The 14,756-nt window shown below is 41.0% G+C and overlaps 1 protein-coding gene across 1 annotated transcript in view; it reads left to right on the top strand.

Annotated features, from left to right (window-relative positions):
• grin3ba (glutamate receptor, ionotropic, N-methyl-D-aspartate 3Ba) overlaps positions 1 to 14,756 on the top strand; it is a gene marked incomplete at its 3' end in the record, with an annotated part of 64,328 nt that overhangs the window by 38,177 nt on the left and 11,395 nt on the right. The window contains exons 3-8 of the mRNA XM_020616646.1: positions 568 to 1,064; positions 2,101 to 2,372; positions 3,094 to 3,330; positions 6,795 to 6,941; positions 7,179 to 7,324; positions 12,095 to 12,210. Of these exons, the coding sequence (XP_020472302.1) occupies positions 568 to 1,064; positions 2,101 to 2,372; positions 3,094 to 3,330; positions 6,795 to 6,941; positions 7,179 to 7,324; positions 12,095 to 12,210 (1,415 nt within the window). The remainder of the gene's footprint in view (positions 1 to 567; positions 1,065 to 2,100; positions 2,373 to 3,093; positions 3,331 to 6,794; positions 6,942 to 7,178; positions 7,325 to 12,094; positions 12,211 to 14,756) is intronic.

The following is a 14,756-nucleotide window of genomic DNA, read 5'->3' as shown; positions in this document are numbered from 1 at the left end:
ACAAACAGTGATGCCTGCATATGTTAACATTTTAACAGCTAGCCGTATGATTCCCAATGACCTCCCGACAATCAGCCACTAATCAAAACATGCTCAAACAGTACCTGTAAGGCGTCATAGTGAGGAGCCTCCTGACAATGTCAACATGCTAAGACGAGCTAACATTCCCCGCTCTGTTCAAGGGGCCAGGGCAGAGTTATGTACGAACAGGGGTTGCTCTTCCTAATGTATTCTGCCATAAAGACCAGTGTGGGGCCACCAGGCAAGTGAGACGAATAGCAATGACTGTATGGGCTGGCAGATAGGAGGAGACCCAGACAAACAGCAACTTTTAATTATGTATTTGTGGAAATGGAATTACCCGTCCAAGACTAACTTGTTAAATCCATACGACCAGAACATTCCCATCTGAAACAGTGTTTTTAACCTTTTCTCTGTTTGTTTTTCCATCTGGCTAGTTTTTGTATTATTGCAGACTTCATTTCTAAACTGCAAATCCCCAGATTTTTTTCCTTCCAATTTAGTTTTTGTTTGCTCATGGCCTTTTGTCTCTGTCTGTCCCTTGAGGTTTCTCTCCAACACTTCCTTCACCGGGGCTACGGGCCTGATCCAAGTGGATGCTGCCCTTTCTCGTGTCCTCTCCTCTCAGCTGTTCCACGTGTGGAGTCTGAAAAGAGGTGCTCTGGGCCAACCGGCATGGGTTACTGTAGGACAGTGGACGAGAGGCAGACTCGAGCTGGAGGGAGGTATCCTAGGACTGGTGGGAGTGTTCAGGAGCAGCCAAGGACAAGGTCTTGGGGCTGGGGTGAGGGGAGGCGACGGCCTGGGGGAAAGTAACATTGGTGGACGCTGGAGGCCAGGACTTTCCATTGAGGGCCACCGCCTGAGGGTGGTGACACTGGTGGAACACCCGTTTGTCTTCACGCGGGAGGTGGATGCGGATGGACTGTGTCCAGCTGGTCAGCTTTGTTTGGACCCAAGAACCAACCGGTCAGACATAATCCATGGCCTCTTCAACCAGCTGCACAACCCAAACACTACAACTGCAGACTGGGAGGGCATTGGTGAGTTTTGGTTTGATATTTACTGTGAAGTAGTGGTATTCCATAGAACTCCTGTAATACTTGTCAAAAACAATAACTTGTTGGAGTATATGCACAAAATTGTTGGGTAGAAACTCTTAGACCTCATTTCTGTCAATGGCCAGATCTCAGTGTTACTTTCATTTGCAGTTTGCTGCTCCTCCTCGAGACTGAGGTGGATATTAGAAGTAAAATCAATAAGGGATGATGGCTGATCAGTCCACTTCAAACATATACCAGGTTCAATGTCAAGGGCTCAGCTCTGCAGCTGCATCTTCGTTTCATGAATGAAGAGGATAAAAGGAGTTAAATCAATAAGAGATCAAGATTACAGTTTCAAAGAAATGCCAGATAAAATGCTGTATCTCTGACTAATGAGACTACTGGGCAACTATACACAGCCAACTGTATAACAGTAAACTATAGGGCATCCTAATGTTATTAGACTTAAATTACAGATACAAATGACTCAAGAAACAAATAGAAATCGACATTTTGTTGAGAATTATGCCGGAACTGAGGAAAGTAATTTTCTCTATATATTTTTCTATGTATAAAACACATAGGGATGTTGTTCCCTTTAGTATTCTACAATAATTGTGAAATATCTGATCACAAAATTCTATATGCTGTTGTTTGAGTAGATATTAGTGCCGAGCGTACTGCTGAATTTTGATAAACTGAGTTTGCAAAGAAGGTTGGCCAAAATAAAAAAGGGCAAAAATTGCAAAAAGAGTAAACATTGATTTTTTTACAGCATCTTCATCTTGCTTACACCACTTTTTTTTCCAAAGGTTGTTGCTTTTTTCCAGCTCAGGATTTAATGGGCCTGGATGGATGGATGGTCATTAAAACCACACAAGCTGAGGTGTTGTGTAAGGATGCATCAACATTTGCCATGATCCGTAGTAAACAGTTGTGGCGGAAGTCTCAGAAGTGCAACCCCAGCACTTTCAAAGCATGGTTAGAGAATCCGAATAGAAACATTTCACATCATCATCACTTATTCCCCTCTTAGAACTACCGGAGGACCTCAGGAAGTGCTGCTATGGGTACTGCATCGACTTGTTAGAAAAACTGGCAGAAGACATGGGTTTCACCTTTGACCTCTATATTGTGGGAGACGGGAAGTATGGGGCACTGAGCGGGACTGGACGCTGGACGGGGCTGGTCGGGGACCTGCTGGGCGGAGCCGCTGACATGGCCGTCACCTCTTTTTCCATCAATTCCGCCAGGAGTAGAGTCATCGATTTCACTTCGCCCTTCTACTCCACCAGCCTGGGCATTCTGGTACAATTGCTTAAAGTCATCATTAGTTTCATTGAGTTTTGTATTTTAGTGACACAGGGCACGTCCTGAAAACACACTGCATCGTGAGCCAGTGGCTGCAATGCAGTCTTCAATGTTACTTTGATTTGTCAGGCTCGCTCTGTGGCTGACACAGTTTCAGTACGACTTCAGTGTGGTCCGCAACTACTTAATTTTGCTCTTATGCCCCTCACCCGGTCCTCTGGTGAGAAACAGAAGATCATTAGTTAGGGAATAATTAGTTCACTCACATTTCAGTGGCCATGTAAAGTTCAAAATGAGAGCAGAGGCAGCTTAAGGGTGTATAATGAGTTTGTGAGGCATCTGGAGAAGGCATTTTAATAGTCCTCAAACATGCTGCAGTTATTTTTTGATTTGTTAACATCTCCCTCTGTGGCTGACAAAATACAATGTGTAATATAATCTGACAATACAGTTCAAACTGAAAATGAGAACTCCATTTCAAAAAGTGATTTCTTGTCCTTACAAAATGATGAAGAGCACAAAATAAAAACAGTGCATTCAATTTTTTTAAAGTAATTACGCCTAGGAGTGTTCGCACAACGTTTATTGACAAGATGCTACAGACTGGAGGCTGAATTATCACAGTTTTGCACAAAACACAATATATGTCACCTGTGCAGACAGCAATAAACTATATCAAGCCAGTTTCTTACACAGTGTTGTATTTATGACCTACCAGGTTCGTAGCCGGGACACTGCAGCTCCCATTGGTGCCTTCATGTGGCCTCTACACTGGTCCATGTGGGTGGGCATCTTTGTCACGCTGCATCTCACCGCGTTCTTCCTCACCTTGTACGAGTGGAACAGCCCCTTTGGCATGACACCCCATGGCAGGAATAGGCTGCACGTGTTCTCTTACTCCTCTGCCCTCAATCTCTGCTACGCTATACTGTTTGGACGTGCTGTCGCCACCAAGGTAAAGTAGCTCTCCTGTTTGTGATAAATGGGCATCACGCGGGGGCAGGGAATACAAATGGCAGAAAAAGGGGAGGAGGGGATGCGCATTATATGAACGAGTGCACAAACAGTGAGGGCAAGTTGAAAGAAGAGTTTAGAGAGGAAATGGGCATGGAGAGAGTTGATGGTGATGACCAGGCAGGAGGAAAGATGGATAGGGGAGAGGTTAAAAAGGTAGGCAGTGATGAAGTGGAGCGGGACAAGGAGGATAGTGTACATACAAGTGGGAGAGGGGAGAGGGTAAGTGGGCCGACAGAGATTGAAGGCGTTATGGTGAGGATGATGGGGATGGATAAAGGGGGGAAAAAGGGGGAGGGAGTAAATTCAAAGTCACACAATCAGACATACAGTTGAAAACAAGCTGGCAGGTAGAATAGGCCAACCAGGGGTAGGAGAGTGCAAATCAAGAAATGAGCTTCAAAAAGAAGGTAATAGAGTGGCTGACAAAAAGATTGTGAGATAAGGTTGAAAGGGTAAGTGGATAAGCAGAGAAGAGAAAAGCAGCAGAATGAGATGGTCCTGCAGGTGAGCACACAGAGGATGATGTAAAGTGGAGAGGGCAAGTAGATTTGCAAAGTTGGAGCATCTAGCAACAAAGGTTAGTGTGAGGGAGAAATGTGATGGCTGGAGGAAAATGTAAGCAAATCAGTCTATTAATAAATGCAGTATGTCCCAACAAATAAAAAACAATCTCTTTTCCTTCAGAGATAAAAGCCTCATCTTATTTTCACATCATTTGTTTGGTATAAATATGTTAAGATAATGAATGTATCTTTGCAGAAACAGCCCCTATCAGAGCCCTGTCAGGTTTGACTAATCATGTTGCACCGACAGTCACACTGCTGCACATACCCAACCACAATCCAGATAATAAACTATCCTCTACAATCTTTGGTTTTTAAACAGCAACATTCTGTGCTAAAGTCCATCATTATAACTTATGCTGGCTCCTCAAATTTCCATTCATCAGAGACATCAATTGCTTAGATTATTCCTGTCTATCCCGCACCATTTAGTGAGCGTGCACGCCATCATCATTTTCCTTTAAATGCACAATCACACTATGTCCCCGAAGGAAGCAGTGCAAATGACTCGGATGGAACTGAGGCTAAGTGATTAGACAGACCCACCTATAACTGAAAGGTCACAGATTTGATCCTTGCACCTGGCAGTGTGTCAATTAACAGGTTGTGTTCATTAGCAGCCTTGTGACCTGTTAAAATGTCCTTGAGCAACATTCTGAACCAATCATGGTTATTTAGGCTGTGGGGAAGACAAACGGGAAGTAAACAGATTGGCAAATCTTTATTGTAGAGTTCTGTTTTAATGAGATTTTTGCAATTTTAAGGCTTTAAAACAAATAAGACAAATGGAAACCCTGTTTTGATTTCCTTTTTAGAACTCGCACTTAGCACTTAGCACATCCGCTGTGTAGTATTTCCCAGTGTATTTGTTTTTTTCCAGTAAAAAGCAAAAGCCTACTGTCATAGTGCTACAGTAGCTAGAGAGTAGGTTGCACGTTAACCACCACACACTAGTACTCATAACTCCATCCCTCTATTATGTATTCTGCTCATCCTGTAGACGGTCGTGGGGAACAACTCCAGTTCTATTACTTGTTCCTTCACGTTGACAGAATGGAGTTGTTCTCGATATCTAAATCACTGCACCACTCTCTGATCCACAGACTGATTCATTTTATAATATTTCAGTTTTCAGTTTCACCACCAGGGTTACAGATCCAGACTGTCAAACAGAAAGTCAGACATTCCAAAGTTCTTTATATTAAGGGAATATTTTACTTTACTATGTTGAGAATGTGAGTGCATAGAGAGGTTTTCAAGAAGTACCCTAAACAAACTCTATTCTTAATTTATCTATGTTGGGGGGGCTTCCTGTACATACACTGGCTCCTCAGTCAGTTGGTATGCATAATGAAATGACTGCAGTCAGAGCTGAGTGACAGAACTGGGTCAGTTGGTGTAGACCTTCGCTGGCTGTCAATATTAGGAAAACTAAAGTGAGCTAAAAACAGAAACAATTAGTGCAGGAATCCTTTGCTGTATAAATATAAATTAAAATGAGCTCTGTGGAAAAAGTTTTCAAAATGAGGGAAGTTTGTCTAGAATGGCTTTTAATAAAAATATACCAATGATACATAGAGAGAGAGGCCACTCTGAGTGCAAAACGCAGTGATGGGTGAATGTATACCAAGTCGGCTTCATCAGGAGCTGGTGTGAAGGTGGGAGCAGCAAGCACCTCCCTGGCTTCTAGAGAGAAGCAAGACAAAACCCATCTTCACAAAGTCTTTTACATGCTGCTAAGAGCCATTCATCAAGCTTATCATACTGAACTAGCTCTACAATGAACAGCGGTGCTTCTTTGTGTCTATGACTTCCACGTGTATCATCAACTGTGAGGACGCGAACTCTGTGCCTGGGAAATGCAGCTTCAGCCTCATTATTTGAGCACGCTTTCATGTTAGAAGCCAAACACAAGAACCCTTTTACAGGATTCTCATTTTAAAACCAGTCAGCCAGAAACAGCAAAAAGACAGCCAGACACTTTCAGCATTTTCAACCAACTTATGCAGCTGATGTTGGCTTAATTAACTACCTATCTACTGCTAATATAATTTGCCGGCAACAGCTACCATTTCAGCTGGCAAATTTGAATTTGACAGGATAGAAATTAAACTCCTGCTGTTGTCCACTTCTATCTGAAATCATGAACTCTTTTTTTTTTTTTTTTGTCACAAACTGACTTGCCACCTCTAAGTCTAACTCTCTTATAAAGAGCTTGGCAGGTTGAACAACAGCAGCTGTATGTTGTCCTCCTTTTCTCCCCTTTCAAATTCATCAGCTAATTAGGCTAAACATGGAAAACATCCCAAACACCTTCACAAGAATGGGTTACAACCTTGTTTGTGTAATTAATGTCTCATTAATCTTAAACCTTTAAAACACCAGAAAATCATCTCCTTTCTTCTGCTAAGTGGAGTTTAATTGGCTGAATAAATAAATGATCAGTGTTCAAGTGGAAGAGGTGGTTTTGTGGTTTGTTGTGATTAACGTCATTACCCTTAGTCAATGGGTTAAACTGGGACCCTGTAGGACAGCGAGGAAGAGGCTGGGAGCCTCGCACCATTTGTCACATACTGTATCTGTATTTCAGTTTTAAAACAGGCCCTTATTTTTCATATGTTCATAATTAGTTATTTTGTTGCCGTATGTTTTTTGTTGGTTTGTTTTGACTTTTTTCTGTTTTGGGCTTGGATATTTTCAGATTCCTTCATCATGAAAATCTGCTCTTACGATCCTTTTGTTTGTTTAATGTTTTTTTTTTTTATATATGCTAATAATTAGACAAAAACAAAACACAGCCAAATTAGAAAAAAAGCCTCTCTCGGCATCCACTCTGCAGACTCCTAAATGCTGGACAGGACGCTTCCTGATGAACCTTTGGGCGATCTTCTGCTTACTGGTGCTGTCCAGCTATACTGCTAAACTTGCTGCAGTCATGGTCGGGGAAAAGACCTTTGAGCAGGTCTCGGGAATCCATGACGACAAGGTCAGACTCTGCACAAGGACACAAACGTACAACTGCGTGCATGCCAGCATCCCAGACACACAAAAACTAATCTTAGACAAGGATAAGCTTATGAGTTGAGAGTGTAATTATTTGTGAAGGATTATTGCTTTCCTTATCCCTAAACCTTGTGGGAAGTTCAGGGTTACAGTGAATTTTATGAGCCCCATCATCATATCTACCCTCTTCTGCTCAAGCCTCCCTGTGTCACTTCCCCAGCTGCAACATCCCTCCCTGGGTTTTCGTTTTGGCACGGTGAGGGAGAGCAGCGCTGAGGATTACATGAAGAAGAGTTTCCCGGAGATGCACAACTACATGAGACGCTTCAACCAGCCCACCACCCCAGAAGGTGTACATATGTTAAAGTAAGACACAAACACACACACATGCACCATGTCGTTTATAAAAAGACCTGATTTACAACTGTCACTAAAACACAATGCGGCCCTGAACAAATCCAGTCATGGTTAAATGATGTATTCTGTGCACTTAGTTTTTATGCGCACTGTGCATAACAATTCAGTATTGTCAAGTAGAACAAACACTTCAGATTTACAGCCATCAGAGGCCATTTGAATACAGGCCCATGTGTATAATTCACAATGATTCCTTGAACAGAAATCACATGTGCTGTTCTTCTAATATCCTACTGTTTAATTTTGAATTTTAAGATGGACATCAAAAAGTTAGTATTGTACATTTTATTTTATCATGTAGAGACAAATCCTGGAGTCGGTTCCATAGACAGTGACTAATGGAACAACTCCTGTGCGTCTTCTGAATCACCAGCTGTTCAGCCTACATTCAGATTTGGATCTAATATCAGTCATAACCTCTGCATGCCATTCATTAATATTTCACCGTCTGTGTACCAAATCCAAAAATGTGCCACCTGATGACATCTTCTGTGCAAATCAAGGATGCTCTGATTTTCTAGATTAGAGAGACTGTTGTTTATGTGCATCTGTATTCACTTACTGTAAATCTGTTCTGCTTTAGGGTTGATTTCTGCTTTGATTTGTTCTTTGTTTTCTTTCACCTGCAGTGATGTTGTGTCCAACTCATAGGTGGACATTTTCTATTATAGTAAAGATGTTCTGTGCTTTTGCACCTGACAGAGGTAGAGTCAGTTACTCATCACTTTTTGAGCTGTGTATATTTACACCCTGCAAATAAAAGGAGCTTTTCCCTCTCCAGAGATTTTACATTTTAGCACAAGGTGTAAGTGAGGTGAAGCATATGAACACATTTGAAACTGATTTGGAGAAGTTAGAATCATTTTTTTATTAGCAAAGTCTTCACCTTTTAAATGTAGGATTGGCAATCCTGGAAAAAACAAAAAAGGAAGACAACCAAAGAAATCCCACCCATTCCTTCTGACTTCTCTCCAAAGCTGCTCCTCCAAAACACATGAACGCACAGCGCCTGACTACTTACCAAAGGAAAATAACAAATGTCCCCCCAAACAAAACTAAACCGATAATTACCTGTCCAACAGAAATACGGCCAGCATGATGTTACTTTTCAGCCCCTTTTGTTCGCTCAGTTGTTGCCGTTATTCAAAGGCCACACCAGTGTTAATTCTGGTCGTACTTGCAGCATCCAACTTCTTTTTGGTCGTAACTTTCTCGAATTCCGTCTCCATTTGCGCCTGAAAGCTGCTGTGGGTACCTGGATTTTTTTTCTTTATTTGATATACTCATTGGGATGAAAAGAAGAATTCAAGAAATGTAACAAAAAAATGCTTCTTCTCTTTTTTTTGGATGACGCATTGAATGTAGGAATGAGCGAGGGTCAGGGACAGGGTGATGTAACGAGGGCCGAGAACAAAGCTGGACTGGATGTTGAATGGTGAGAGTGAGCAGATAAAAGCAAAGAGGCAAAGCAAGTTTATTCTTTAAACCACATTTAATGCATAAAGGTAATTGAACGTGCAATATATAACGCATTAAAAATAAAGGAGATTTACTGCAAGGCATTAACACACAAATTTAAGAGATTTGAAGAATTTTAAAAGACATAAATATTGTACAGTGTAGTTCAGCATGACAGTGAGTGGTTAAGGTTCAGTCAAAGGGAGTGGAGAAAATAAAGGTTTCTCACCAAATACTTGAAAATGAAGTAAGTATCATGTAGTGGAAGTATATCCCAGCTACATGGAGCATAGTAACTAAATGCTGCTTCTTTGCTGTGGGGGGTAACAGACTTGTACACTGGTATGTTGTGTTTCATACGTGATCCTGGTTTTGATCATATTGTGGGTTTGATGCTTACGGGGAATGTGTACCTGGTTTTTCATCTCCCTGTAACAGTCAGGTGAAGTCATGTTCTTAGCTCCACATCTCGGTGACTGAGTCGCCTCAGCAGACGAGGATGAACAGAGATTGTTTCCGGCTGCCTGAACTCAGCTGCCTGTCATGGTTTGCTGGGATCATCTTCTTCCTCTCATCACCAGTAACAGAAAACGGCTGCAACGGTGCATTTACCTTTCGCATTATTGGTGTCAGATTTTCAATTACATTGGTGCATGTGGATTGTCATTACATTCTTTATGAATGTTTAAATTTAATAATATATCAAGTTATGGAGCCGTGATCAGAAACCTGGATGAGGTGCTCACGTGCCACAGTGTGTCCCAGTTTCTGTCAGCGTGCACCAGCTGGGATATGTGGGTTTTTCAAAACCGCTATAAGGGCTTATCCAGGTTTGGGAAACCAGGATTTAGAGACGTAAACACCAGGATACTCCAAAAGAACAATCATAACTTTGTAACCAGAGTCTATTAATGCACTCACTGATGTGGCATCTCATGACCTGTCGCACTGAGAAAAAGACGGGGTTAGGCAATATTTGGTCCACAGTTTCCTAATGATTCTAATAATTTCTTGAAAGTTTCCTGGAAAGAGCCATATAGTTTGTATTAATTATAGAAAAACAAAAATGTTTGTTGGTTTTTTAGTTAATCCATTGAGTTGTGTTGAATTATTATTGGCTTCCAGATGAGTTTCCATGAACAAAATTGCTCAGTTTAAACCCCAGTTCATGTTTATTGTTTATTTATTAATTATTTGAAATGGTATTCTTCATTTATGCTGAATCGGATGTTTGTGAACAAATTTAACATTTGCATGCGTAGTTCTGTCCTCTGAAGGAAGCCTGAAGTGTGTACTAGCTTAGCATTTGGAAATAACTAGAAGTGCACAACTGATCACTCTCTACTTATACCTGTAATTACACAAATGAGTACATAGGAAGGTTTTCAAGAAGAAAAAACATCATAGGAAATGATTTAGAAATAAACTGGAGACCTGTAAAATAGTGTTACCCAATATTTTAACACTTTGTTACAAGTAAAAACTTGCAATGACAGTTGAAATAAAATGAAAATATGTACTGTATTATTTACAAATTACTTGAAAAGTAAAAGCACATAATGCTGAAAAAGGCCCTTGTGAGTGTGATGCTATTGTATATTATTGGATTATTATTGATGCATGCATTTATATTTAACAGGCTGTTTTATATTTGTATCCATTACATTTGTATCCATACTTTAATTTCTAACAATGCATCATATTTTATAAGCTGTGAAAGAACTACAGCTTCAAGTAGATAAAATTGTCAAATGTAGTAGAATAAAAAGTTCAAAATTCCCTGTAGTGGAGTAGAGGTATAAAGTATCGTCAAAACGGAACAGCTCTAGTAAAGCTGAAGTACTTAAATATGTATTTTGCTGGAGTAAACCTAGTTTGTTACCTACTTACATTCATCACTGGCATCAGGCATGCTACATGAATGGCAAAAATAAACATGGCTTACCCAAGACGCACTGTAGCACACAAATACACAGCTATAACCACATACAGCGCATGTTTCAGACACAATGCCTAGTCCACAGAGCACCAGCAGAGTTGCTGAGATAGTACGTGTGCTGACTTTGTGATACCAGTGGGAAGATACAAAGTGCTTGTTCAGAGAAAGAGGATGAGACCAGGGGAGATGAAGGCAGTGTTGTCTGCGTGCAAGGCGAAGCAGAAGTGAAAGTCACAGCAAATGCACAGAACTGGAGTGAGGCAGTAAAACACTGTACTGGCAGAACTAGTGACCCCAAAACTGCACTCAAATCTTAGTTAGACATATATTTGCTCCTCAGTTTAGGTAGCTCATTCTCTCTCTGGCAGCTGCATACAGATGTATAGGCTCACAGGACATAATGCATGCTCAAGCACTTAACTACTTGCAGTCATACCTGCACACTACACAGACACACACCACTCCTATTCCCAGGCTATTTCTTATATAACTTCCTACCCTCTTTAGTCCCAGTAGAAGACTCTATCCTCTCCCTTCTCCCCATGCCTCATATTTGATAGGTGTAAGAAAAACAGACTTTCCTGTTTTGCCAGCACAGCAAAGACTTTGTAAAGTCAACCTTTAGTTTAGCAGTAGATGTCCTGAATAACAACAAGATGCAGGTAATTTAATCAGTCTGGCCTGGTTTTCCCATTAGACTCACTGTGTCTGTGTGTGTGCTTTTTCCTATACAAGTGTTTATGCTCGTTTATCCTTCTGCTATTTAAATCTGGTGTATCTGTAATTGTGAGATGATGTGTAGATTTAGATGTCTGGACATGATGGTCAACAAAATGTGTATCTTTTCTACTTTATCAGTGTTTGAATGTTGGGATATTTTCAAATCCAGTATGTTGTGCTTCAGATCAGAAACACACCTCCTGCTTGCTGTGCTCAGCAGCAGAGGCTGGGCGCAGACGAGCGGTCTGTAATTAGGGGTCAATTAGGGTCAACTGGATCAATATAGCCAGAGTAGGAAAGTCTTCAGCAGTGTATATAATGCCTTATCAGTCCACCACAGATGCTGTTAGTTTAGGTAATGATGTATGTGTTTACACAATGTATTAGAATGCAGTTAATCTCATTCTCTGTACAAATGACAAGGTGGGATGACAGCCCCAGACACAGGGTTTCTACACAGGTTTGGGGATTCTGAAAAAGTTTGAGAAAGCAAATTTGATTTACAGATCTTTACAAGTTGGAGGTTTTGTCTTGAATTAATGCTTCTCTCTTACTTTTGTGGTGTGTGTGTTTGTGTGCATGTGTGTGTGTTGGTGGTGAAGGACAGATCCTCCTACCCTGGACGCATTCATCATGGACAAAGCCCTGTTGGACTTTGAGGTCTCTATTGACGCAGAGTGCAAACTGCTAACAGTGGGGAAGCCTTTCGCTATAGAAGGTGCACACACACACAAAGACACTTTTGGGCCATTGTATTCCTTAGAGGTATTTTTAAAAAGCATATTAAAAACTCTCTTGGTTTCCTGATCTTGACATGTTTTGTGGTTTCATTTTGTACCCTTGTTTTTATATACTGTCAAGTCTATCCCCCCCCCCCCAAAGCACTTTGAAACACTCTTTGAAAAGTGCTGTATAAATCAAGTTTGCTTTTTTTGCTCACTGAGACTTTAACTATATTGTAGCTTGTCTAACATAAACACTTACACTCAACCCTAAAATCTTGTTTTAACATCGTAAAAGACAGTGACCTTGTGGGGCACGTTTTTGTTTATTTGTTTTTGTTTTGTGCCCAGATGTGGGGGCTCAAGTCACATGACTTGGACTTGAGCGATAAATGTGATGACTTTTGTCTGTGTGATAAAATCAGTGTAAAATGTAAAACAATGGCTTTGTCCCACCCACACTGTGAGTGTATGTATGAACAGATTTGTCCCTGTAATGTGATTAAGTACACACACATGTACACTCACACACTTATCTTATATTGTACCTGTGCAAACTTGACATATATTGTATGCGTCCACAGGCTGTATTTCATGCGACACAGGTGCACATATATCCACTGTGTACAACTTGAAGCATGCACATCTATACACACAAACACGTGCTCACACACGCATTTGTAAGGAGATCAAATGTTGTAGTTAGCTACACGATTGACAGAAAACCAGTGATTCACTGCATGAACTTATAATGCTGCAGGGTAAAAGTACTCAGTCATTTATTATTAACAGCGGTGCCCAGTCAGAACACTATGGACTTGACACTCACGGATCATACCAACTGCAACACAGTCATGAAGCACATACACAAATCCACTGCCAGTCAAAAAAGAATTTAATTTAAAAAATTAACTAAACAAAAAACTAAATGACTAATGATCCACACAGGGGATTATCATATTCCAGATTCTTATATATTGCTAGATGAGTGCATTTGTTCATGTGTGAGCACTGCTGGTTGTGTGCATCCTGGTGTGTTTAATGAGCATATGTTCTACTGCTGTTCGTAAAGGAAATTGATTTTCTATCAGACTTTCAGAGTAAGGCCCATGCTTCTTGTTCCATCTGAAAATCCTCATATTAACTATGGCAAGCCAGGAAAAAAACACAAAGTAAAGCCAGAAGGCTTGCAACAAACATTTTACACTGTTGTATGCTTCATGTTTAACAAAGTTGACTAGTCCACTGTTCACTCCATTGCTTGCCTCTCTTCATCCTCCTCCTTCTACACCTGTGTCAAAAACTATTAGAAAAATGAGATTAGTACAAAATTATTAACCATTTTCTACGCCGTTTATCCTGAAGAGGGGCGCAGGGGGGCTGGAATAAGTAAGTCAGTTTTATTTCATTCTGTTTTTCGGATGTTTTTGCTACAAGACTGATGACAGGAGTGTTCAAAATCTATATATATGTCTAGTGCTCCGTTTTGTGCACATAAACAAAGGGTCCAGCCATTACTGGAGGTTTTATGGTATTCCACTCACAGGCTGTCTACACGTATGCCTTTTGAAGGTGACTCTGAAGTTAAATTTCCACTGGCAGAGCACATTTATTGGATGGATCCAGTATTTAACCTGTAACTCAACTCAGCATAGTTTGTAGCAGCTTTCAAAGAATTATAGCGTGTGCTGCTGCCTGCCCACTGATGTACATTTATGTACATGTATATACAGTGTGTGCGTGTGTGTGTATATATCTATATATACATGCACCTTGTGTTTGTTCCAGTTCAGTTTTGTATTTCCTCCTCCCAGCTCTGAGACACACAGGTGTACAGAGAGTCGATAGATATTCGTAAGGCTGCCACATGGGACCAAACACTAGCTTTGATACCATTTTTCTGTCAGTCAAAGTATAGCCTCAGAAAGACCCCACTCCCATATTCCCTATTCACTGCACACCTCTCTTTGATTATTTACTGCTTTCTTTAGTGCATAAGACAAAACAAGACAGACTTTACAGTGACATTGCTCATGATTGTGAGGATGAGAAGGCAGGTCTCATTGGTATGTAAGGTGGGTCAGTTTGATGCTTGATTCATTATCTACATGAAAAGGCAAGCGAAGAATCCACACTGCCCTTGGTAGCTGTTCCACATTTTATGTATGTGTGGACCAATGGGATGGGAGTGACTGACTTAATCATTCTGAACGGTTGAGGAAGAAAGAGCAGGAAATGGGCCAGACAGGAAATGTGAGAGACGAGAAACACAGGAAAGAGGAGATTGGAAGGATAAAAAGAGAAAGCAGAATATGAGATGAAAAAAGTAAGCATGAACAACAAAGGGAGGGCCGGTGGGAGGGGGGGTGAGAGAGGTGTGAGTCGAGCAGAAGAAAGAGATAGAGGGCTTTCATTTGCCCACTGCCAGTTTGTGCCTTTCTGCACAGCGAGTGATAAAAGAGCCAGCCAACAGAGTCCCCTAATCAAGACAAACCTTCACCCCAAACAGATGGAGTGAGGGGGGTTGAAATGACAGGGAAAG

The sequence above is a fragment of the Monopterus albus genome, unplaced genomic scaffold (genome assembly GCF_001952655.1).
Source record: "Monopterus albus unplaced genomic scaffold, M_albus_1.0 scaffold176.1, whole genome shotgun sequence".
In the NCBI taxonomy this organism is placed as follows: domain Eukaryota; kingdom Metazoa; phylum Chordata; class Actinopteri; order Synbranchiformes; family Synbranchidae; genus Monopterus; species Monopterus albus.
The sequence above is the reverse complement of the archived record's forward strand: the minus strand, read 5'-3'. Positions and strand labels throughout refer to the sequence as shown.